Source organism: Amblyomma americanum, chromosome 7, assembly GCF_052857255.1.
Source record: "Amblyomma americanum isolate KBUSLIRL-KWMA chromosome 7, ASM5285725v1, whole genome shotgun sequence".
Taxonomy (NCBI): Eukaryota; Metazoa; Arthropoda; class Arachnida; order Ixodida; family Ixodidae; genus Amblyomma; species Amblyomma americanum.
In genome coordinates this window covers 163,907,702-163,931,450 of record NC_135503.1, presented here as the reverse complement: position 1 = coordinate 163,931,450, position 23,749 = coordinate 163,907,702, and the positions used below count along the sequence as shown (strand labels likewise).

General features: G+C 49.8%; 1 protein-coding gene across 7 annotated transcripts in view; it reads right to left on the bottom strand.

Annotated features, from left to right (window-relative positions):
* LOC144096738 (F-box DNA helicase 1-like) overlaps nt 1-23,749 on the bottom strand; it is a 289,125-nt gene that overhangs the window by 5,557 nt on the left and 259,819 nt on the right. For all 7 annotated transcript variants that reach the window (XR_013306837.1, XM_077629588.1, XM_077629586.1 and 4 more), the window contains one exon: nt 15,807-15,907. Coding sequence is in view for 6 of the 7 variants with exons in the window: in XM_077629588.1 (XP_077485714.1) it covers nt 15,807-15,907 (101 nt within the window). In the remaining variant the exon portion in view is untranslated. The remainder of the gene's footprint in view (nt 1-15,806; nt 15,908-23,749) is intronic.

The following is a 23,749-nucleotide window of genomic DNA, read 5'->3' as shown; positions in this document are numbered from 1 at the left end:
ACTGATAAATGATGCAGTCCCTACGCTCTTGGTGAGGAAGGAGGAGACATCAAATTTGTGTTTATGCACATGCTTGGATAAACAACTGTGGCCTTACTATCATCAGCTTGATTACACCCACTGCAGGGCAAAGGCCTCTCCCATGTCTCTCCAGTTAACCCTGTCCTTTGCCAGCTGCACCCACCCTATGCCTGCAAACTCCTTAATCTCATCCGCCCACCTAACCTCCTGCCGCCTCCTGCTACACTTGCCTTCTCTTGGAATCCACTCCGTTACCCTTAAGGACCAGCGGTTATCTTGCCTTCGCAGTACATGCCCTGCCCAAGCCCATTTCTTCCTCTTGATTTCGACCAGGATGTCATTTAGATGCGTTTGTTCCCTCACCCACTCTGCCCGCTTCAGGTCTCTTAACGTTACACCTATCATTTTCCTTTCCATGGCTCGCTGTGTTGTCCTTAACTTAAGCTGTACCCTTTTCGTTAGCCTCCACGTTTCTGCCCCATAGGCGAGTACCGGTAAGATACAGCTGTTGTATGCTTTTCTCTTGAGGGAAATTGGTAACCTGCTATTCATGATCTGAGAGAACCTGCCATATGCGCTCCACCCCATTCTTATCCTTCTAGTTATTTCCCTCTCATGATCCGCATCAGCTGTCACTGCCTGCCCTAAGTAGACGAATTCCTTTACCACCACCAGCACCTCATTGAAAATTGTGAGCTGCTGTTCCTTTGCTAGACTGTTGAACATTACTTTGGTTTTCTGCATGTTAATTTTTAGACCCACCGTACTGCTGTGTCTCTCTAACTCATTGATCATTATTTGCAGTTCATCTCCTCAGTGACTCAGCAAGGCAGTGTCATCAGCGAATCGCAGATTATTTAGGTATTCTCCATTAACTCTTATCCCCAACTGTTCCCAATTCAGGCCTCGGAATACCTCCTGTAAACAGGCGGTGAATAGCATTGGCGAGACTGTGTCCTCTTGCCTGATGCCTTTCCTTATTGCAATTTTATTACTGACTTTATGGAGGACTATGGTAGCTGTTATATATATCTTCCAGGATTTTGACATAAGGCTCATCTACACCCTGATCCCGCAATGCCTGTATGACTGCTGAGGTTTCCACTGAGTCGAATGCTTTCTCGTAATCAATGAAGGCTATATATAGGGGTTGGTTATATTCTGCACATTTCTCTATCACCTGATTGATAGTGTGAATATGATCGATTGTAGAATATCCTTTACGAAAGCCTGCCTGATCATTTGGTTGATTAAAGTCTAAGGTTGTCCAGACTCTATTAGCGATTACCTTAGTAAATACCTTGTAGGCAAGAGATAGTAAGCTGATCGGTCTAAGTTTTCAAGTCCTTGGCGTCTCCTTTCTTATGAATTAAGATTATATTTGCACTCTTCCAAGCTTCTGATACGGTCGAGGCCATAAGGCATTGCGTATACAGGGTGGCTTGTTTTTCTAGCAGAATCTCCTCTGTCTTTCAACGCATCTGCTGTTACCTGATCCTCACCAGCTGCTTTTCCCCTCTGCATTGCTCCTAAGGCTTTCTTTATTTCCTCTTCCGTTACTGGTGGGATGGCGCATTCCTGTGCACTACTGTCTCCATCATTAACGTTCTCATTGCATTGGCTACTGTACAGATTTGTATAGAACTCTTCAATTACTTTAACTATCTTATACATATTGCTAACAACATTGCCCTCCTTGTCTCTTAATGCATACATCTGGTTTTTACCTATGCCTAGTTTCCTCTTCACTGTTTTTAAGCTACCTCCGTCCTTTATAGCATGCTCGATTCTCTCCATATTAAACTTCCTTATGTCGGCTACCTTGCGCTTATTTATTAAATTCGATAGCTCTGCTAGTTCTATTCTGTCTGTAGGGTTAGACGCCCTCATGCTCTGATGTTTCTTAGTCAGATCATTCATCTCTTGCCTTACTATACACAATTTCAAACATCATGTGCAACGCTGTCAAAGCTAGCGCTGTTCTTTGTGCTGCCTGCATCCGCGACCAAAAATTAGAGCGTTATTTGTGGTGAGCGAAACATAGTAAATGCTTTCCCTGTAGGTTTACCACATGACACATTTATCATGATCTTGATTAAATGCACTGTTATTGCTGACAACACGCTATCGCTTTCTCATGCCATAGACCACTCGGGCACAGAACAAGCACGGAGTAACACGCCTTCTTTTATTTTCTCATCCGGACTACTTCCGTACCTTTCCCAGCGTTGCACCTGATGTATGAAATGGAGTATAATATTGCTTTTAAGGGTGGTCCCCACAAAGACTTTCAAATCACCAAAATCTCGAGAAAAAAATCGAATTTCAGAAAACACCACATTTGGTATTTAAAAGGCCTTTTTAATCACACCCCAAAAAATTTTCCCCAAAAGCAACCCCGAAGTGACTTCAAAAAATATGCGCACAGCCAGCCGTGATTGGCTTGAACGTAGCGGGCGGCCACACGAGTGGTACCCTTGCCACTGGCATCAAGCCGTTTATGGAGGAGGACGCCGGCGAGGTAGCAGCAATCAGAGGCGCCCTCAGCACTGCGACAGCGACCAGGGGAATGTCCACTGGCCTGGTCCGCCTAGGCATCTTGCTAGATAACGGCTGATGATGCTGCAGTGTGGTTGGAAACTGCACTTGCGGTGGGTGAGAGGTTGTGCGTGGTCGGCTCACGTTGAACCTGCTTGTGACGACGGCCGAGCCACTGGTGTCAGGCTTCTTTGAAGATGCGAACACCGGTGGGGAGCAAGAAGGGCCGACAACAGTGGCTTGATTTGACTTGAAGACAGGCGCTGGCACTGGTTCAGGGTCCTTGTCAGGCAAAGTAGAGTTCAGTTCAGTTTATTTACCTTAAAGGCCCCCTTGTATTGGGGGTATTACATAAGGGGTGGGATTTTAATGAAATGAGCAAACAAAACAGCGAATATTATTTAGCACTGAAGGTGATCGGTTACATGTTCTTGAAAAGTAGAGGATGAAGCGATGTTGACGATGTCACGGGGTAGGCCGTTCCAGTCCGTTGCTGCTCGAAAGAAAAATGAAGCAGAAAAGGTGGCAGTATGCGATGGCGGCCGGGCAACTTGTAGGGGATGACTGGTGCGGTGAGATATGCGTGCGGCAGTTGTGATATACGGTGACCTATTGAGAGAAGAATGAAATAATTTGTGATAAAGGGTGTGGTAGAGCTGGTAACAATCACCATGATTGGTACTGCTGACACTGGATTGGCCTTCTTTACGTGCGTCATGGGACATTTAGTGCACTGCGGACCTTTAGATGGGCTGGGGGTGAGGCTAGCAGGCTTGGGTTTTGCCGAGAGGTCTTTAGCATCAGCTGACCGCGGCATCGACGTCACTGCAGAGGCCTGTGGAGCTGTTGCCTGCTGTGACGTGGCAGACGGGGATACCGAAAACCGCAACACGCATGCTGCTGCAGAGCGCGCCTTGTCGTCAGGAGGCAGTGGCGACAATGCCAGTGAAGGGCAGTGTGTTGACCTGGTATTGAGCCTACCTCGTGTGGCGTGAAGAGGGACAGTTGGGCCGGAGACGCTGGGCTGGAGTCCCGGGGAGGCGGCCAGGGGCTGCCGAGGCAGCCAGGGTTCTGACGAAGGCTGCATAGGCAAGAGTGAGGCTGGTGCTGGGCCAGCTGCTTGCGGTGGCAAAAGCGGGTCTGCAGCGTCGCAGTTTGGCAGCGGACAGTAGGAGACGCCGAAGTACGCCAGAATGGCAGCACGCAGCTCGTCGTACTGTTGGCTGCCCAAGGCAGGGCAGGCGACTCGGCGCAGCAGGTCGGGCGGGAAGATATCGCAGACTGCGTGTTTGAACAGCTGGATGGTGATGCCGTTCAAGTACAGCACAGCCTCGAACTGAGCGAACCACCCGCCGGCCCCTTGAGGCCGGAACGCCGGAAGCGGCGGGTCAAAGACTGGGTCCTGCCAGTTCGCCATCCAGGAATGCAGCTGCGGGAGAAGGTGCGGCTCAACGGGTCACCACAATGTGGAAGTCACCCACAAAGGCGACTGCGGTCACATTTATTGAGGGCTACCGAAGAGGAGGCAGCAGCAGAGTGGCAGCAGCAGAGTGGCAGCAGCAGCGTCAAGCCCTGGCCAAGGTCCAGAGCATTCTCCCCAGCGTGTGCTGGGGACACTTCGTCCTTTTCGGCATCACGCGCACTGCCAGCCGTACGGGCCACTATAACACTTTCTCCCGATTCTGTTGATAAGTCTCGCCAGGGGAGCAAAACGGAAAGTCGCAAGATCGCCTTTGGTAACATTGGATAAAGTCGAGGTGTCGAGCGGTGCGGTCTAGCAGATCCCGAAATGAAAGCTACCGCCGCCGCACGTTGAAGGCATCTATCGGGGGTCGCCACCGTCGCTTCGTTTACGTTTGCAACGGCGTCTTGCCAGCGTTACGATGGATCCCGTTCCCGAGCCCTACGTCGTAGTTCTCGAAAAAACTCTGGCCTGCATTTCAGCGACCTCAGCCCCACAGAGCGTGCGATGCTTTTGATGGAGCACGGTTAGGTTAGGCGCTGGCGGGTGGTCTCCCCCTTCCTCAGAGAGCAGCCGTTGCAAACTAAATATCATAACCCCAGTGCGGGGAGTCGCAAGGGGCCAGGACAAGGTCGGCGCCTTGCGCCCATCGGAGGCTGGCCGGGGCTTTGGGGCCAACGGATTGTGATTCCTTGAACGGTGCGGTTGCACGGCGCAGCAGGCGGCATCGAGATCTCCCTCCCATGGTTGCAAGGGCCAAGTTATTTATTTATTTATTGCCCCCCCCCCCCAAAAAAAAACAAATAGGTGCTCGAGGGCGGTCGCGTTTAAAGTCGGCGGCTTGAAACCAAAGCCGGCGCACGACGCTTCAACGACTTCCGCTAGATCCAACGGGTCCACTGGATCTGGCTCTCTCGCCAACTTGCATGTACCTTCAGATATGTAATGTGAATGGATTAAAATAGCCGAGCTCGAAAAGAACAGCTCTGCCCAACTGCCGCAGCTATTGAATATAACGCGCACCTCGCTGCGGAGCCAAATCAATCTGGCCGGGCCGGCGGCGGCTGGCGCACTCGGCGCGAAATAGATACATGCTCCAATCTCCCCGCCAGTGCGGTCAGAGTGCGCCGAAGCCGCCGAACACGTCGGCGATCAAGCGCAGTTGGAGTTCAGAGGGTCTCGCTTTGACCGACATGACTTCGCCGTGCAGCGTGCTCGCGCGCCTCGCCGCAGCATAAACGCGCCTTAACAGAGCCTGCGCTTAACCGCTAACCAACGTATTCAGCGGCGGCATCCATGGGAGCCACTGAAAAACCCCCCGCCCACTCACTGAATAAAAGAAAAGAAGTCCGGTGCCGAGGTTCGGAATCGAACCAGGGCCTTCGGCGTTTGAGGCGGAAACGCTACCGCTCCGCCACGACACCTCAAGTTACACCCGTCAATAAAGGCGCATCTAGTGAATGCACTCTTCTGATGCAGAAATCTCCGCGCTTTCGCTAGGTGTATCCTGGCCTAACAGAGCTAGGCTATCAGCAATTTTTCTGAACTGCCTTGTACCTTGTCTCCCGGCCCTAATATACGATTTCCGTTAAGTAGTTTGAAGTTGACTGGCACAGCCTGGAATGTTTCGCCGGGCAAGCGTGCGAATACACAAGTGCTGCCTTGTACTAGGGTCCCTAGAAATACTTGCTAGTCTGCCGTCCACCGGCTGCGGCGGGGGCTGCTGACGAATGACCGCCGCAGTGGCGCTGCGAGCAACCGGTGTGCCATGCCAGCCACGGCGTATGCGGTAGGCGCGCGCGTTTCGCCCCGCGAAACGAATTCCCTGCGCGTTTTCAGGTGACTTACGCATGCGATTGCACTGATTTTTTTTATTTAAGCTTAGCCGCAGTTTTTCAATGCGCAGTTCAGTCATCGGCCTAGCGACGCAAAGGATTTATTTTTTTTTCTTGCGAACAAATTTTGTGCGTGTACTCCAGAGTCGAAGGCGAAACGAGCCCACTTATTTTTACACGCTATTCTTCTCTCTCAATACTGCTGCCATGCCGTATCATATACCGTCTTCTGAGGAATTTAAATAAAAATATCCTTGCATCAAGAACCTTACCGACGATTCTAAACCACATGACCGTGTGTGCGCGCAACAGAGCGCTATTGACAGCGGCATTTTCATTCATGCTATTGATCCGATCTCAACTTCTACGGGCTCTGAAGCTAGAAAGACTGAACACTGAAAACTTCTAGATGCACACACAATTAAAACATGTAAGATGAGAACCTGAGTCCTGTAAATCATGTGCTTTAGGCAAACTGCAGGAACGCATTCCTTATAGTGCTTAGGAAACAGAGTTACAGAAGTAATGAACACAAGCATGCATTGTAAGTAGTTCTTCGAATGCCGTGCTTGGTAAAATGGCATTATTAGCCCATGCTATGTAGGTCACACGTAATGTCAGGGAAAAGATACCCAAGGATCAGTATAATGTATAGCACAAAATAAAACCATTGTTAAACACATTTATTTCCATCACTTTGCACTCAGGCTGCCCACATTTTTGTTTGCACCATCTACTGGCATCTTCTCATCTTTAACAGCTTCAGCTGCTCTTTCTTGGCTGCCCTCTCAACATTGATTTACTTCGTGTAGAAGCGCAGGCGAAGCAGAATATAGAAATTGATTATGCCATCTACAATTTCACGTCCATGTTTCACACAGGCCAGAGGCGGAAAATGTACATGTGTTAAAATATCAGCAAAGTCAACAATTAATGCTCTTCTAGCGCAACTTATTCAGACTAAAATAAGTGGTGAAGTTGTCTTCAAGACGGTGATAATAATGTTCTTCAAGGGGTCAAACAGATACAGTAAGCCAGCATTATCAAATTTTGCATTGTGGCCTTTGCATGAATTTCCTACTTTGTAAAGTGTTCAAGGAACACGTTTAAAAAAGTTTGGTGACTGCGGGTATAACGCTGCTTTTGGCACACGCGCAGTCATTTTACTAATAAGATTATTCATTCTTTTTACAAAAGATTCAGTGCCTTTCACGAAGTCATAAGAGCGTCCTAACTGGGTGCGATAAATAAAAAGATCTCTAATCATATCACCAAATAGCTGGAATGCTGGAGCAACTCCCATTTTCTCAAAAGAATTGCGATTCAGGTGCATGCTGGTGATCTTCAGCATGGCTTTAAGCGAAACAGTCTAGCTGTCCATTTTCCTAGCTTCTCGTATCGGTTTGAGCGTGCACCCGACCCTCAGGTGCGTTAAACCATTTGCCTACAAATGCTCAATGCATGGAGCTGGCAAGATGTGGCACTTGTCACGTTGTCTAGACATGACGCGATGGCACGTCCTTATGAACACACACACCAACACACACGCCAGTCAGCGTTCATGGATTTGGCAAAAAAACACCAGTATTATGGGCTCGCGACCAAGAAGCAGCGCGCATCGCTTCCGCAGCCACGGCACGACCGCCCCTGCAGGCACGACGTTCCGAATGTGTGCAGCGCCCCCTGCGCATTCATCCGAGGCGCGGCCAACCGGTTCCGTAGAGAGCTCCGCACGAACGACAGGCTAGCAAGTATTTCTAGGGACCCTACTTGTACGATCAACGACCATCGTGCCATCATAGCTTTTCATCGACCGTGGCGATCATCTGACAAGCCTTAATAGGCTCCTTCAAAGGTTAACTAGCACTTGAAGCGGGACTTAGAGTTCCTTTGCTGTTCGGCGCTTGTAAATCGAAGCGCATCAAAAACAAAACCACCGGGCACGCAAAGCTCATAGACGCGAAGCGCCATAAAAAATTGAAACTCTCCTGGCCGCCTGTGGCGCCGCCAAGCATCCGTTTTCTTTGCTTCCAACATTCAGGTTGTTTTTTGCCTGCCTTCCTTGTGTGATAAAAGTGCACTATTGGTTTTAAAACAAAACTTACTTCAATATTAATCTGCGCAACCTACCTTTGTCAGCCTCAGAGATTCGCGAAATCAAGTAGGATGAAAAATTCATCCAAGGTGGCGTCTCTTGCCCTATGGCGTCACCACGCTTGTACTTGCGAGATTGGCCTGTGGTGGCGATACCTGTATTTTGGTTCTTGCTATTTTTTACCTTACAAAAGCTTTGTTTTCAGTAAGAGCGGCGTTTTTGTGATCGGGAGCTGGTATTCTATTGATACAAGCCAACTTCAATTTCTCCTCAGTGTCCCTTTAAGATTCCAGTTCGTCCCTTTCAACCATGCACAGTCATCGCCAGTCACTGTAACTTCAGGTGTGCCTCAAGGATTAGTGCTCGGGCCTCTATTATTTATAATTTTCATTAATGATATAGCAAATGTTAGTAATGACACTGCAGTGAAGTTACGCCTATATGCCGATGACTGCATGCTTTATCGCAACGTTGCTAACGCCCATGATCAACAGGAACTAAACAATGTTTTTATTGTTCTGTGAATAGAGCAACGCATGGCAAATGAAAATTAATTTCACTAATACAGTTGCAATTACCTTCAGTAACAAAAAGAATCCACTGCATTTCTCTTACAGTAATAACGGTAACTGCTTGACCCGTGTCAGCGAGTTCCGATACCTGGGTGTTATTTTTTCATATAATTTAAAATGGAATGCTCATATTAATAACATTTCTGGGAAAGCACTTCACAAACTTGGCTATCACAAATCAACCTTAAAAAATGCCACAAAGGAATGTAAATTAACTGCTTACAAATCACTAGCTCGACCGATCCTGGAGTACGCCTCAACTGTTTGGTCCCCTCATCACGTGCGCGACATTGACTGTTTAGAATCAGTTGAAAAAAAAACAATACGATTCATCTTCGGCTGGTACGATCACAACTTTTCACCTTCTTCACATGTGCACACTTTATCTTTGCAAACGTTAGAACATAGGCGCACGTTTGAATGCATCATCATGCTGCACAAGATCGTTCATACGTCATCAGGTATTCAGGTACCCTTCTCATTTGTGTCCTCAAGAGCCCGTGCAACCTGACGGAACTGCCCATTAAACATTGTTCCTTTCAAACCACACATAGACTGCTTTAAATTTTCTTTTTTCCCGCTTACTGTTGAAATTTGGAATCGATTGGACGGCTCACTCCGCTCATTTCCAATAGACCAGTTCGTTGTTCAGTTGCCTAACAATTTGACCTGTTGATCTATTTTTAATACTTCTATGTTATCTATTTCTATGCTACCCGCGTTATTTGTTTTTACTAATGTATGTACCCACTCCTGCTATATTTCCTCTCCGAGAAAGCAGTATTTGTAAACAAAAAATAATAAATAAAACACCTAAAGTGGCCACAGAAAGGCCTGGTGCCCAAACGAATAGCAAAGTGGGGGGCGAATGCGACAAGGTCTCGCCCAGCGGGTGCACCTCAAATTGATCGGAGAGAGCCAGCAAACCGGCGCAGAGGGATAAAAGTGCCCAGGTAACTGGCCAGCAGGGCAACAGTGAGAGACACTTCCTCCGGAGAGACGATGCCGACTCGGTTCGGGTACCCAACGAGAGGCAGGTTCTACCCGATTCCCCACAAGAAGTGTGGGTCGTTGGTGATGGAAATGCACCAAGTATAGCCGGAGCACTACGACGGCAACTGGGCAAGGAAATGAGGGTGGAATGCATCTATGAGGCCGATGTGCACTGGAGGCTCACTCAAGACCACAGTGAGCCCAGACACAACCTGCAGCTGCTAGTACCGCACGCAGGTATGGCGGATTTTATTAAAGGTGCCCAGCCGGAAGCTGTCGTCAAATCAATCAGACAGCTTTTTGCCCCCTACGCCCAGAAGATGGCAATATGTTCCGTCCCCGAAGTTAAAACAGAGGGAAAAGAGCCATGGGCGAAGGCATTGCTCCTCAACACAGCTGCAAGCTCTTCTCCATTTCTCCAAGCTCTTGGAGGGCGACAAACGGATGGCGCAGGATGGCGTACACTACCTAGCTGCTACAGCTCGCCAAGCAGCGAAAGAAGTGGCACTCGCGGCTCGCCCTTTTTTGGGGTGGAGGCGGGAGCCTCGGAGCGGACGACCCAACTGACTGCACCCGAAGGCACCGGCCCTGAAGACCGGTTGGCCGGCCCCAAGAAAAGAGACACCTCGTGGAACTTGCCGGGAGGAGAGTGAATGCAGCCTCAGTAGATCAAGAGGTGCAGGCAAGCCCCGGAACAGGGACACACAGGTGCCTTCACCTTGGGCCCAACCGATGTACTGGGAGCAGCTGCCCGCCGTTACAACCGATGTACTGGGAGCAGCTGCCCGCCAGTACGCAGCTGCCTCCCCCATGGCACCTGGGTATGATGCGGAGCAATGTGATGACAGGCCCAACCCCTCTCCAGGTGATGCTGCACTTCCTGCGATTGGCTCACACAGGGGGAGCGCACGGCGACCTTTTCCAGATGGTTGGTGACCTCATCCGACATCACATCTTGCAGCAGTGGCCGCAGCAGGCACAGTAAGGGCACCCAGCACCTCGGCGCAAGGAGCAAAGATGCTACGGAGTGGGTTTTCTGAACCTCCACGGCGTTTGACGAGAACAAATGTGGGCAGAACTGTACAGCGCGCTTCGCACAGAGGAATTATTCATATACGCGGTTGCCGAAACCCACCTCCGTGATCTCAAAGAGCCCCCCATCCACCCGAGCTGGTGTTGGGCCGGCAAGAACAGATTAGGTGAAAGCCGGAAAGGTGGAGGTGTGGGAGTGATGTGGTGCCGTGATTAGGAGTGGCAGGCTCTAGAGTGCAGTGATCGTGTGGGTCATGACGAGGGATGCAGCGACCACTTATGGGTGGTAGGTGATCTTCTCGGGGTCCCCAAAGATCACAGGGTCCCCACAGCGCTATGCGTGGTATATCTTTCTGTCCGCAGCAGTCGTCCCGACAATAACCGTGGTTTATTGAAGTGTGTGTGCAGAGACGCGCACCTGGTTGCAAATGACAGGGAGGTGATCATTCTTGGTGACTTGAACGGCCACCTCTCCGAGCTTGACGGATACACTGACGCGAACGGTGACCTTCTCATCCGGCTGGTGGAACAGCTCCAGCTCAACATCGCCAATCTGGCCCTGAGATGCGACGGCCAATACACGTGGTGCGCCAGAAACAGTCCAACATGTATTGACCGTGCACTGCTGTCGCCTCGTCTACTGAGCCTTCTGCAGCCCCTCGACATTGATGAAGAGGGACTGGTTAGCATGGGCAGCGACCATAATCGCCTGCGTCTGGACTTTAGCTGCAAACAATGTCGCGAGACCATACCTCGATGGTGGAAAGCTTTCTACCTTCCAGTAAGGCAGATGGAGGCCGTCACCAAGGAATTTGAAGAGAGCCAGAGGTGGCTTGGAGCCGCTACATACTGTGAGTATGTAGAAGCCTTGCGTTCGATAATGCGCTCAGACATGGTCCACAAGGGACATGGACAAGCGCACCGGGACGCAAACCGCGCCCATCGCAGGGTGGTCAGAGATAAAGACCCTGAGGCAGCAGCAGTGGCGTGTACCTGCAACGCAAGCATGAAATGCAGTCACTGGTGCAGGCAAAGTTGGCTGCCGCAAATTTCAAGCAAATGCAAACCCTGCGAGGCAGATGGCAAGTCGGCAGCTCAGACATTCTGGCGGTATGTCAGCTCACTGGACAGGGAAAGGGCAGGGCCAACAGAAATGGTCGATAGTGCTACTGGACAGCCCATCACTGACCTGCAACAGCACGTCACTGACTACTTGTCAGGCCTGTATGGGCTACCAGCCTACATGCCTGAGGACAAGCTTGAAGGGTCACCGCCCTCAGCTCCATCCCAGGACCAACCAGACATCACATGGGAGGTCACACTGCCAGGCATGAACCGGGCACTGGGCCACATCAGCGCTTGCACAGCCACGGGACCCGATGGAATGCCAGCTCGCCTACTAAAACTACTCGGTCCAAACTCGAGAGAACAGCTGGCCGAGTTGTTTACCACCATTATCAACGGCGGAGACATACCCGAGGACTGGCGCAATGGCAGGGTGGTGCTTCTGCTGAAGCCCGGCGGCAATGCAGCCCACATTGGCGACTGCCAGGCACTCAAGGTCACCAGCGTGGTGTACCAAGTTTTCATGCAAGTCTTGAAAGCCTGGAGCAGAGGATGGGCAGAATCAGCAAACGTCCTAACGGAGCTGCAGAATGGGTTTCGTCCGGGCCAACGGCTAGAAGACAACTGTACTCACCAGCTGTATAGACATCGCCAGTAAGGAATGCAGGAGACTCATCTACTGCTTTCTGGACGTCGAAAAGGCATATGATAACGTTCCGCACGAAACTCTCTTCCACCACCTTGGTGCTCTGGGGATGGCACCCCCACTCCTCGATACAATAAAGAGGTTGTACCGGGAAAACACAGACACAGCCTTACTTGGCAATGTGCAATCGGAACGCGTCAATGTCCACAAGGGGCTTCAGCAGAGATGCCCATTGTCTCCCCTCCTCTACCTGCTGTATGTGTCCGGATTGGAAAACACACTCCTGCAGGCAAACGTGGGATTCGGCCTTAAGTACAGCACCAGAGGAATTGACCACTCCAGCCGACTGCTGGGTCTTGCCTTTGCTGATGACGTAGTAATTATGGGAGAAACTCCACAGGATTTACAAAAAATGCTAGATGTTTGTGCCGCAGAGCTGAGAAGTCTTGGCCTCAAGTTCAACCAGCGAAAATGCATGGTTGTTCAGCTGGCAGGCGAGGCGACTGATCAGCTGTCGCTTACGTTGAATGAAGAGCCCCTGACAGTCGACACATCGTACAAATGCCTGGGCATAAATTTGTGTGCTGAGACTGACATGTTCAGGCTGCACGAAGCCAAGGTCCATCAATCTGCACTCCGAGCACAATGCATCTTTAGACGTCGGTGCCTGTGGGGTGCCACCGGTACATTATGGTCCGCAACCTCTGGAAGCTCGTGCACGTACCAGGACTCGCGTTCGCCAACGCAGTGGTGTGCCTCCCATCAGCCACCAGGAATTGCCTAGAGCGCAGATAAACAGAGGTCGGCTGCACTGCAGTGGAATGTCATGGACGGGTGGCTAATGCAGCCATCCAAGGCGACCTTGGATGGTCTAGTTTTGAGGCAAGGGAGGTACGCAGCAAGCTAGAGCACCACGGTCGACTCCAGTTCATGAACTGCAACCGATGGGAAAGGCCGGTCTTTGAGTACCTCGCTGCGACATGCCTATGCACTACATGGGTAAAGCGCCTCCACAGGATTGAAGACAAGTATGGCGTTTTCCAGACACCCATAAATGCCGAATCAGCAACGGTGTGGAAACAGGAGGCCAGGAGACAGGTCCAGGAACAGGAGAATAAGCAATGGCTGCAGGCGCTCGCTGAAAAACCGACACCTACTGTGTACCGCGAGTGCAACAACAGCATCGGGCCTGAAAAGATGTTTCACAATGGCCTGGGTAGCACATTGCTGTTTGAGGTCCGTGCCAGAGCGCTGCGAACACTGGTGTACCGCTGTCGCTTGGATACAACACCAGAAGCACAGGCAGCACTATGACGAGCATGTGGCGACGCGGAGGAGACCATCCAGCACCTGGTGATGTTGTGCCAGAGACTCCATCCGATGCCGACAGAGGGCATCACATTCCCACAGGCGCTCGGGTTTCACGGTCCTGCAGTGGACGATGAAGGAGGCAGGTGCTCCAAGGACAAAAGAGAGGGGGTGCTGCGAACTAAGCGTTGACTAACTCTTTGGTGGAACACTGTGTCTAACCGTGCGAAACCGCAGAGTCGGGCGTGAACATGGTCCATGAGCAACCCCCCCCCCCCCCCCCCCGTTCCTCGCTTTAGCCTTAACGTGTTTTTTCTCTTTCTTTCCTTGTGCATTTTTTTCTTTCTTTTCTTGTGCATTTTCATCTCGTTTTTTTGTTTTTCTTGTTTTTCATATCTTCTTTTGGTCCGGGTGCCTGCCCGTTACAAAGGGTAAGGCCTCAGGTATCTATCTTATCGGCTTGTCTTGCATGTTGTCTATAATGACGGATGATTTTTTATGATTGCTATGGTTACTTACCAAAGCAATCAATAGCAAGCAATAATACTTTTGGCAAAATTAAATAAGAAAAACGTGGTTGCTCTCGGAATAAAATGTTGTGTAGCGTTTACGTTCAGTGCGTTCAGCGCAGTGTGTGCTTTGTTTACCCTGTCAGCCTGCGCGTGCGGACATACTGTTGGGACATTAGCGGTGTGATGGAGCCGAATGGATCAGCCAATGCCAAGCATCGCAAACCATTAGGAGCAACGAAGCACAAGCAGCAAGGACAAGCTTGATATCATCGAGCAAGATGAGAAGCATACACGAAACCTTGCCGTGGCTGTCGGATTATCGAAGCAAACTGTGAACACCATCATCAGCGCCAAGGAGGCAATCCTAGCAAAGAAAGTCTCGGGTGACTTGTAGCCCAGGAGGTTTCGACTCCGCGAGGCTTTATTCCCAGACGTTCAGGAGGTCTTGCTGGTGTGGCTGCGTGACGCCTGTTTGCGAAACATCCCCATGAACGGTCTGCTTCTACGGAAACGTGCGGAGCAACTTGCCATTGTTCTGAACCAAGAAGAGTTCAAGTGCACTGAAGGTTGGCTCAACCGATTTAAACTAAGGCATGGAATCGCCTTCAAGTGATGAGTCAGCCAGCTTTGATGACAGTGTGGTGGCCGATTGGAAAGCCAAGGTTCTCCCAGTGCACCTCGAAGGCTACACACCGCGCGATGTTTTCAATGCCGATGAAAGTGGCATTTTCTACAAGTTGAGGCCAGGAAAGACATTCTGTATTTAAGTCGAAGGAGCGTGAAAGTGTCCACTTCTGCTGCATTGTGGATGGGAGTAAAAAAGAAAGGCTACTGGTTATATAGCCTTCACTGCATTCGTTCAAATTATTCTGCACACTTAGGCCAGCCGCAGCTTGATTTTAGATGCCGCATAAAAAACAATTAACACGGCGTGGAATCTGCTGCTTTGGTGCGAAGGGCTTGTTGACGTTTTACTACTGTCAGTGCATCCCCGTGGCAGCAAAAGAATAGCACAACTTCATACGCTTTTTGTTTTGCTTAATATTTTCCAACTTTAAACATGTTTTAGCAAAATAAATGATTATTTATTTTGATCACTGCATATTTATTAAGCCTTTTTACAAAAACCTAGCAGACGGTCCCTTGCTGTGCAAATAAATGCTCTTGGGGCGCCGCCCTGCTCTAATTGGCTGATTCCTCGTTGTGCCAAGTGGCGACGTCTCATCATTTTGTCATTTTGACATAGCTGCCAATCAATTTTGATCAGATTTGTGATTGTTCTGCAATATGGTTCCTGTTGCAATGTACTTCAGTTTTTTTCATTATGTCTGTACCCCACTCCTGCTTAAGGCTTGTAATACAGGCTGGCAGTATTTGCTAAATAAATAATAAACACACAGCGCTCAAATTAAGAGGGTAGATTTCAGGTAGTTTATGTGAGCACAGTCTGCATGAAAGGAAATGACATGTACAGTTCAGTTCTGTATACCACTGTAATAGTTTAGATAACTATAAAGATTTTGAATGAAAACATTGGCAAAAAAATGGCTCAAAAATAAGAATTGGCAGCGAAAAAAAGCCTCATGCAAGGTGGATTCAAGCCTGCGAATCCCAAGTTGGCAGTCGAGTTGTGCCTCATGCAGATTACCTTCCACAGTGTTGTACCTGAGGAATGAAGGCATCTTCATTGACTATGGATGAATACCCTGCATAAGAATAGTCCTCACCTGTGCCTGGAGCAGAAGGAAGTAGAGGGCACGCGAGAGGAACAGGCTTTGCCGGGCCCGCGTCACCGCCACATACAGCACGTGGTACTCCTGCTGGCGCTCTGCACATACAACCGGAAGGGGGTGAAACCTGTCCCCAGGAAGCTGGCATTCATCTGTGTCAGTTCTTTTCAAATCTGTTTCGCCTGCCTTGCTTGATTCGAATATTCTTGGAAGTCATGCATTTGAGTATGCACACAGAACAGCTATCTGATTTTGCCCACCATGATTCCTTTTCCACGCAATGAGAAGAAAGCTTGCCATCCGAATTCTCCAAAAATTAATACTCTTTAGAATGACTCTTTACGACAGAAGGTTGTAACAAATTTGACTCCCATTCCCCACCAGAAATTGAAATAAATATATATAGCTGCATATCCATGCCAAATTTCATTGCGATGCAATGAGAGTAAATGGAATAATGTCATGCTGAGGTTGAATGAAAATGTGTCCCAAGCGATTTGAGTGGCTTCTGTGGACGCACTGCCAAAGAAGGTGCCTTTACCTGCATGCAGCACCGCAATGGTGGGAAACGCCTGCATAAAAGCAACTCTCGCAGGTTTTAGTAATTTCACGTCTGGTGTTGTATGACATGAAAGAGAAAGGCTTGCCCATAATGGAACAAGCAAAAAACCAAAATGTGATTTTTCAACAAAAATGATTTTTACACTCCCTCAATACCTCCGGCAAACTGTGTGAAGACCTGCCATGCAGCCCTCTGAGTTTGCTTTCCTGCGAGGCACCGTGCAGCGGCAGTCTCACCCACGGTGGAAGAATAGACTAGGTGTCCGAACGAGGCTGCCGCGCCGGCGATTTTTTTGGTCGCGGTTTACGTCTCTCTCGGCAGATGGCGCAGATCAATGGGGGGTCAACCACAGCCTCTGGCACGGCGCGCGGGGCTCCTCAAACATGCGCGTGCGTTAAAAAATCGCTTGTAAATTATTCCATATATGCCTGTGTACCAGTCTGAGGTTCTGGCGAGCCTTTGAGAAGCAAAGTTAGGTATATCCTTTTAAATATCTAAGCTTAGTAGCCCTATCCCGACCTAAATGTGCTTCGCAATTAGTGATCCACCGTAGAGACTGCGTGTTTACTATTGCTCAGCTTTGTTACGAATGCAAAACAATCCGGCTATTGCGGAATGCAAAATGCTTGGGAAGCGGTTTCTAACTGCAAGCGATTTGGATGTCAAGGCTGTCTCTAGCCGCGCATGTCAGATTAACGGGCTCCTGCTAAATAAAAGAAGGCGATTGTTGTTTCGTACACATTTTTCCCTCTCGCATTATTCGTCAGAGGCCTGCAGGTATCTTGGTTTGCAGCTCCATATTAACGCAAAAATTACGACCCTGCGCAAGCTCCGGGCCGCTTTTTTCTAATACCTGTGTCGTCGATGCTGCGTGTTCACTGCGAGCGCACACACACGCCAAGTAACATTTGCAGGCCGTGCCTTTGAAATTTCACGCAACACTGCCGGGAACACAGAAAAGGAACGTTTATTACTGCACACGTCATAAGCATGGTAGCACATGAGGAAACAGTTCTGCAAGCTCTCAAAGATGTTCATCCTAGACAAGCTTAGAAAGCTTCCTAAGATGCTCCATGTTTGTCTTGTAGTCTATCTTTCTTTGTTTGCAGACCTGCGTCATCCTCATAGCTATATAATAGTGCAACAAATTTGCCATAATGTCTTCTTTGTGGTCCCTGCATGGGAACGAGAAGGCATGCTTTTCCAGCATAGCCTCTACTGTCAGCTCATATGCATTCCTGAGTGTGGCATGTTGCTGAAACTCTTTTTCAGCCACCTGCAGCAAAGAAAAAATTCGAATCTTTGGATGTAGGAGGCCACCTCTCGTTTTAAAATTCAAGAGTATGCTTTCAGGCTGAGCATGAATCTCACTCTCTTCTATGAGGCTCTGTCGGCACACTGAGCAAGTTGAATACTTAACAATTTTTCTGCACATAAAACCAGTCAAGTAATAGACAATGCAGTCAACTGCCTCTGGCTCTGAGTAGATCTCGTGAAAAGCCTCATCACACTCAACCTCAGCGGCAACCAAACCATCCATTTTGCATTTCAACTGCTGAAGACGAGTCTCTTGATTTTCGTCTGCCTGAAATGCAAACTTGAGATCAGCCAATGTGAGCACATGTGCTTCTCGAGCTTGCTCTACCTGGCAGTTTCCGAACTTTGGCGGTTTAATCAGAGTGTACACTGAAAGCACATTGTACAACTGAAGAAAAGTGGGCAAGGAGGGATGGTCATTCTGACCTCCTGCTTGACGGATGGTCCCAAAAAAACGCTCCAGTATATCTTGGTTAAATTTGCCAGTCAAGACATACTTAAAGCCACAGTGTTTCAGCAAATACCTTGTTAGCTCTAAAGCTGGAAGAACTGTGGCACGCAGACCTGCTGCAGTCTGATCGGTCAAAAAATGTGCACGGGATATCCTCCCAGCCACCACTTCTCCCTCCCACTTGTTCAACCAGTACAAGAAAGAGGCAAGAACTCTCAAGTCCTTGCTTCCTGCAGTGATTCCTTCTTTAGGATAATTCCAGTTAGGAGCATTGAACAAATCATTAAATTTCAAAGTGAATTCCACAGTTGCTTTAACATTCTCCAGTCCAATTATCTTTCTGTGCGAGTAAAACTCCAACCCACTAGCCATACTTACACTGAACAGCTGGGTAGCTAGCTTTACTCGCATTTTCTCAGTGTATGATGGATTGAGATGAGCATATGTAAGCTTGTGGCAAACACACAAGTGTCCAGGCTGCTTTTTGTCCTCAACAAACAGCTTATCATAGTGTGCCCACTGGACACGACCACCATGAAAGTTCAAAACCTTTTGAGCATGCAAACGGTTCCGCACACACTTCATAAGGTGCGGAGCATTTGAAAAAACAAAAATGCTGCGCTTGTCATCAACAGGGTGTGTGAAGGAGCTTTTGGTGCAGTTTAGGCTGCCACTTACTCCAAACTCTTTCCACATATACCGGTTGGTGGCTGCTCCGTCACACACCACTGCATCAACTAAAGCGCCAGCCTCCTCCAGCATAAAAACAGCTTTCAAAACAAGCTGTGCAAGCATTGTTCCTCTTGTCGGTCCTTTGCTGGCAAACATCGCAATGGGCTGAGAATACTGGTCTCCGAATGCACGGAATGCAAACACGAGTCCGTGGTCAGCGAGGTCATCACTGGTCCCTGCGCCATCACCAAAGTCACTGAACCCTACATAGGTCATTGATTTCGAATGCACACGCATTTCCTTTCTCACACACATTTCATCAAAGACCAAGATACCGTGACGCTGGTATTCGTCTTTGGTAGCCATCTTTCTTTTAAATGCAGCAAAAAATCTGCTATCAAAGCCACATTTCACCCTGATCACGCTAAGATATTTCCACACATGGAAGAGGGAGCACATTGTTTTCACGTAGGAATGTACGTTGATGGGCTTCGCATATGTAACAAGAGGCACATCAGGAGCCAATCTTCAGTGTAGCGACGATTTTTCTTGTTGGCGAGCCTTGCTGCAGCTAAGCATTCCTCGATTGCAGTTAGCTGCACACTTGGAAGCTCAAGCTTGCAAAGCTTGGTCTCGAGCTCTTCCTCAGAAATCTTTTGCAAACATTCACGGGCTTCCTTAAGCTGCAACGAAAGATCCTTAAAGCGGTGAAGAAGGTGGTTTTTCGATCTCTTCAGGGCATAATTTGCCCGCTGCAGTGCAGCAAGTCTTCAACTGCTTTGCTGGGAACGCGAAAAGTGAATACCACCTGGATTTGAGCTCCTCTTTTTCTTCAGTGCCCGTGTTTGGTGGATCCGCAAAGTGTCTGACAGACTGAGACATTTTTGGCAAACTGACACCTCGCCACTCAGGAAGAATTCACACTCCTTGTGGCGCCACTTGCTGCTAATGTCGATGAAGGCACTCTTTGGTTCTGCTTGGGGGTATTCAGCAGTGCTTGGTCCACCAGCGCAAAGTTTGATATTTTGCATGTACTGTAGGAAGGACTTCACGTCCCCAACTGTTGCCAAACTGTTTGAATGTTGGAGCTTTTCAATGGAAACAGACCTCCCCATCAGCACTGTGCGGACCTCCATGGTCTCGTCAATTTCAACAAGCCGCGGAGCGGCGAACAAACCACCGGCGCCAATACTCTCTGGAGGACATGCTTCCGATGTGCTTCGCACAGAAACCGCAAGTGCTGACTTGGAAGAGCGGTTCTGAGGGGTCCTAGTTCGCGTCAACTCTAGGAAGACGATGCTCTTTGCCTCACCCATTTCAATACGATGATATCCCCACGATTTGGAGGGCAGGCATACGAGTGACGGGTCGTCGAACAACATATCATAAGCTGAAGGTGCCACTGCCGCAGAAGGCCCAGCTTCCTCTTGAACTTCGGTTGCGTTCATGCAGCCATCACCGCGCACTGGTACTCATGGCATGCAAAGATCCTGGACCTCGTTGGAATTGTCGCAACTGGAGCTGACACACGATGGGCTTTTTTTCTTTTTCGATGCGGCGAGCAGCTGTCTCTCGGCTGGCCGCTTCCTGCCTTTCAGAGTTTTAGACAGATAAGCAGGGCAATCGGGAAACCTCGTGGGCACGGCGTCCTTTGCTAATAAAGCTCGACGAGGTGTGCTTACCAGGACGTGTCCATTGTGCTCTGCAGTCCAAGTCTTTGAAACAAGGTGAGGCTCGAAATGCCGCTCACACACGTAGTCTGTCGCCTGCAGTAGACGATCCTTTCTTGGGATGGCGCGTCGCCACACGTGTAGTCACTCTTCAGCCTTTGGCACTGAGAAGAGAGAGAACTTGTCGTGGCAGGACTTGTATCCCGTAGAGCAGCGGGGAACAAAACAGCTTTTGCCCATCACCACAGTGCACACGAGTGCATGACGGAAAATGCAATGGACAAAAAAAAAAAACGCGTGGCGCAAAAGTGCAGCGATCACTGCTTCTCCACCAACTGCGGCCGCCCGCGCGCTTGTGCTGCCTGCTGACCCTCTAACCTGCCAGCACCATCTCACGGCACTCCCTGAAAACACGACCCGGTGGTCGTCAACATCGCCAGCTGGAGAGGCGCCGCCGTTCAGGCACATAGTCTATTCTTCCACCACGGTCTCACCTCGAGGCTGAGTGCATTCCCTTGTCAGTTATATTAACTGGCAAGAGAGGGCGCCAGCATCTCTGCGCGGGAGACTGCCGAAGCCAGCGCGCGGGAGAGGGGGGCTTCGGCTGGGATCGTCGGCCCGAGCGGACGTGTCGCTCGCGGCTCCGCTCTTCCCCGGTAAGGCGAGGAAGCGGCGGTGAGACTGGCTCCTGTACTCGTCCCGCCCAGGGGCGCGGAGGATCCCTTGCCCTAGCGCGGGCGAACATTCGCTCGGAACCTTGCTGGTGAGTAGGACGACCTCGATTCATTAGCGTACCTTGTTGCTAGCTGGCGTTATTGTTTCTGTAGCAATAAATGCCTGTTTGTGTCAGCCAATGTGTCGTTCCTTTGTTCCCTCAAAGCAAGGCCCGCCGTGGCGTGGCTGGCATGCGCTCGGTAGAGTACGCGATCACGGGGTGGGGTTCGGGCAGCTTTGAACCGTGTCAGCCGCAATTGAGTGGGGAGAATTTATATATATATATCTCCCCAATTCAAACCCCACAACTGAGAGGCACACTTTGCTGCACAGGGTTGCATAGGGCTGGTGTTCAGTGGAAGACGAGCGCGTGTGCCATCTACCAGAGATCACACCAGTGAGCAGCCATGAGAACAATCCGCCTTTTTCACGACGCGACTGCGCATGCGCCCATCCCCTGGCGGCGGTGTCGCGAAACATATTGGAAGGGTCGCTCGCTCCACTCGAGACCGTCGTGGAAGTGTAAACAAACCGGCTTCCTACGCGGGGTGCGTTGCTGCAGCCGTCGGGCGTTCAGCGCGACGCATTTGGCAATACCTACGAAATGTGTTGCATACGGCAGCAATGCCCAATATGTAAAGGGAAGTAAACTCAAATTTTTTCGCTTTCCGAGCGCTTCCCGGGACAGCCTTCGACGCGAAGCGTGGAAAAAGCAGTTCGCCGGCTCGACGATCGTGCCGCCCTTGGGCACCGTCAAGCACGTCAAGACTGTGCGGGAATCACTTTGTGACAGGTGCGGACGAGGTACTGTGTTTAAATGCGTGTGCAGTCTATCACAAAGTGTTTTATTCATGGGCAGGAAGGCCTCGAATGTCACCGCGGCACCCAGACTTCGTTCCGACGCTTTTTGCTTTCTCAAGCAAGAAGGCGAAATGGGCAAGCGCTGTGAGCCGCTTTCAACGCGCGATGGAGCGGGCAACGAAAAAGAAGCTATGAGAGCATTCACGCATGGTGCTAAAATTTTGTCATAATCTCCTATGGAAATTTCCTTGTTTATGCCACTACACCCTGGCCAATCCCCCCGTGTGGGTATGTGCCATGTATTAAGAGGCAGAAGAAGAAGAAGGTGCGTTATGCGTGTGTTCGAATCATATCCATGATGAAGAGCTCTGCGTGGTATCGCCGGAATGGATTAATGTGCGCCTCTCGCGCTCGTCTTTATGGACGCGCATGCTTGTTTAACCTATGCAGCAGTGTGTTGTGGGAAAATACAGTGAAATGCTTGCAGAGCTGCTTTGTTACGGGTACGCTTGTGCTTTTATAGCTCGTGTAGTTATTCGGCAGCGCTTGAGCACAACGATTGCTTGTGGAAACTGTTGTCCCCAGTCGTTTTCTGTACTACGGCGTGCACAATGTAGTATCCACCTTTCATGAATGGCAGGCATATACAGCGGAAAACGCCAACCTCACTGATCGGGGATATTTCATTGAACATTATGTTCCGAATGTAGCCTTCATCTCTGAAGCGGCGGCCCTTGCTAGCTGGTGTTCGCATCGCATGCCGGATGATCGGAGATACTGAAAAATTTGCTCTTCGGTGGGCACTACAGCCTGCCTCGGACTTCGCACCAAGCCATCAGTCAACCCTAGAAATCCTCGAGGTACCAGGTGCTGCCCAGGACACGCCATCATTGATAGATTCCAACAAAACGTGTTCCGCAGCGGCACTCAGTCCGGCCGGGTTGGGCGCGCAGTACCCTACCAGTGAGCTTCCAGCGTTGTACGCCAGGTGGCAGCACAGGAAAATGAAAAAGGCGGATTGTGGAACTGCACGAGGGATGCAAGAAACATCGAGGAGAGTGGCCATTCAGGGTGTAACACAACAAGGACCGGTCTCTATCCCACTCGCGGTGATGAAGATGCAAAACCCCCTTTCCAAGAGCCACACGCCTCCTCCCATTTGGCTGTGCACTGGTTACCTGCAAGTGGCACTGGCTGCTTTCAGAAAGAACAGTCAAGTGCAGGCTGGTTGTCTGCTAGCCTTGGCGTTGCCCCCAAATTACAGCCAGCTGTGCGCCATCTACATCACCCGCCGCCAAAATCCCGAGCCACGAAGAATTTCCTAGCAGCAAATCACAATCAAGTGTTGCAATGAAGCAAATCATTCTTTCACTGAAAACACACTGATGACTTGTGAATATGCTCCTAAATACTGCCCATGAGACCTGACCACTTCGGTTTACCATTACGACACCATGAAGAGTGACCCACCTCATCCTTTCAAGAAAACTGCCATCCATTAGGATTGCGGACGTCTTCTCCGACCTACACATGGGTGCCGCCATAGAGCTGCACCACAGCTGCACTTCCAATTCCGAGAGTGCAAGCCAGCCAAGAACTCATGCTGCACTCAGCGTGCGCTTTAGCAAAACAAATGTGAAAGTGCTGCACTCCTTGAACTGGTGCAACCACACGGAAGAGACTTGAGGGGAGACTTTGTGCTCATCACTTTCTGCAGCCACAGATAAAATTCACTGGGAGAAACCGTGCAACA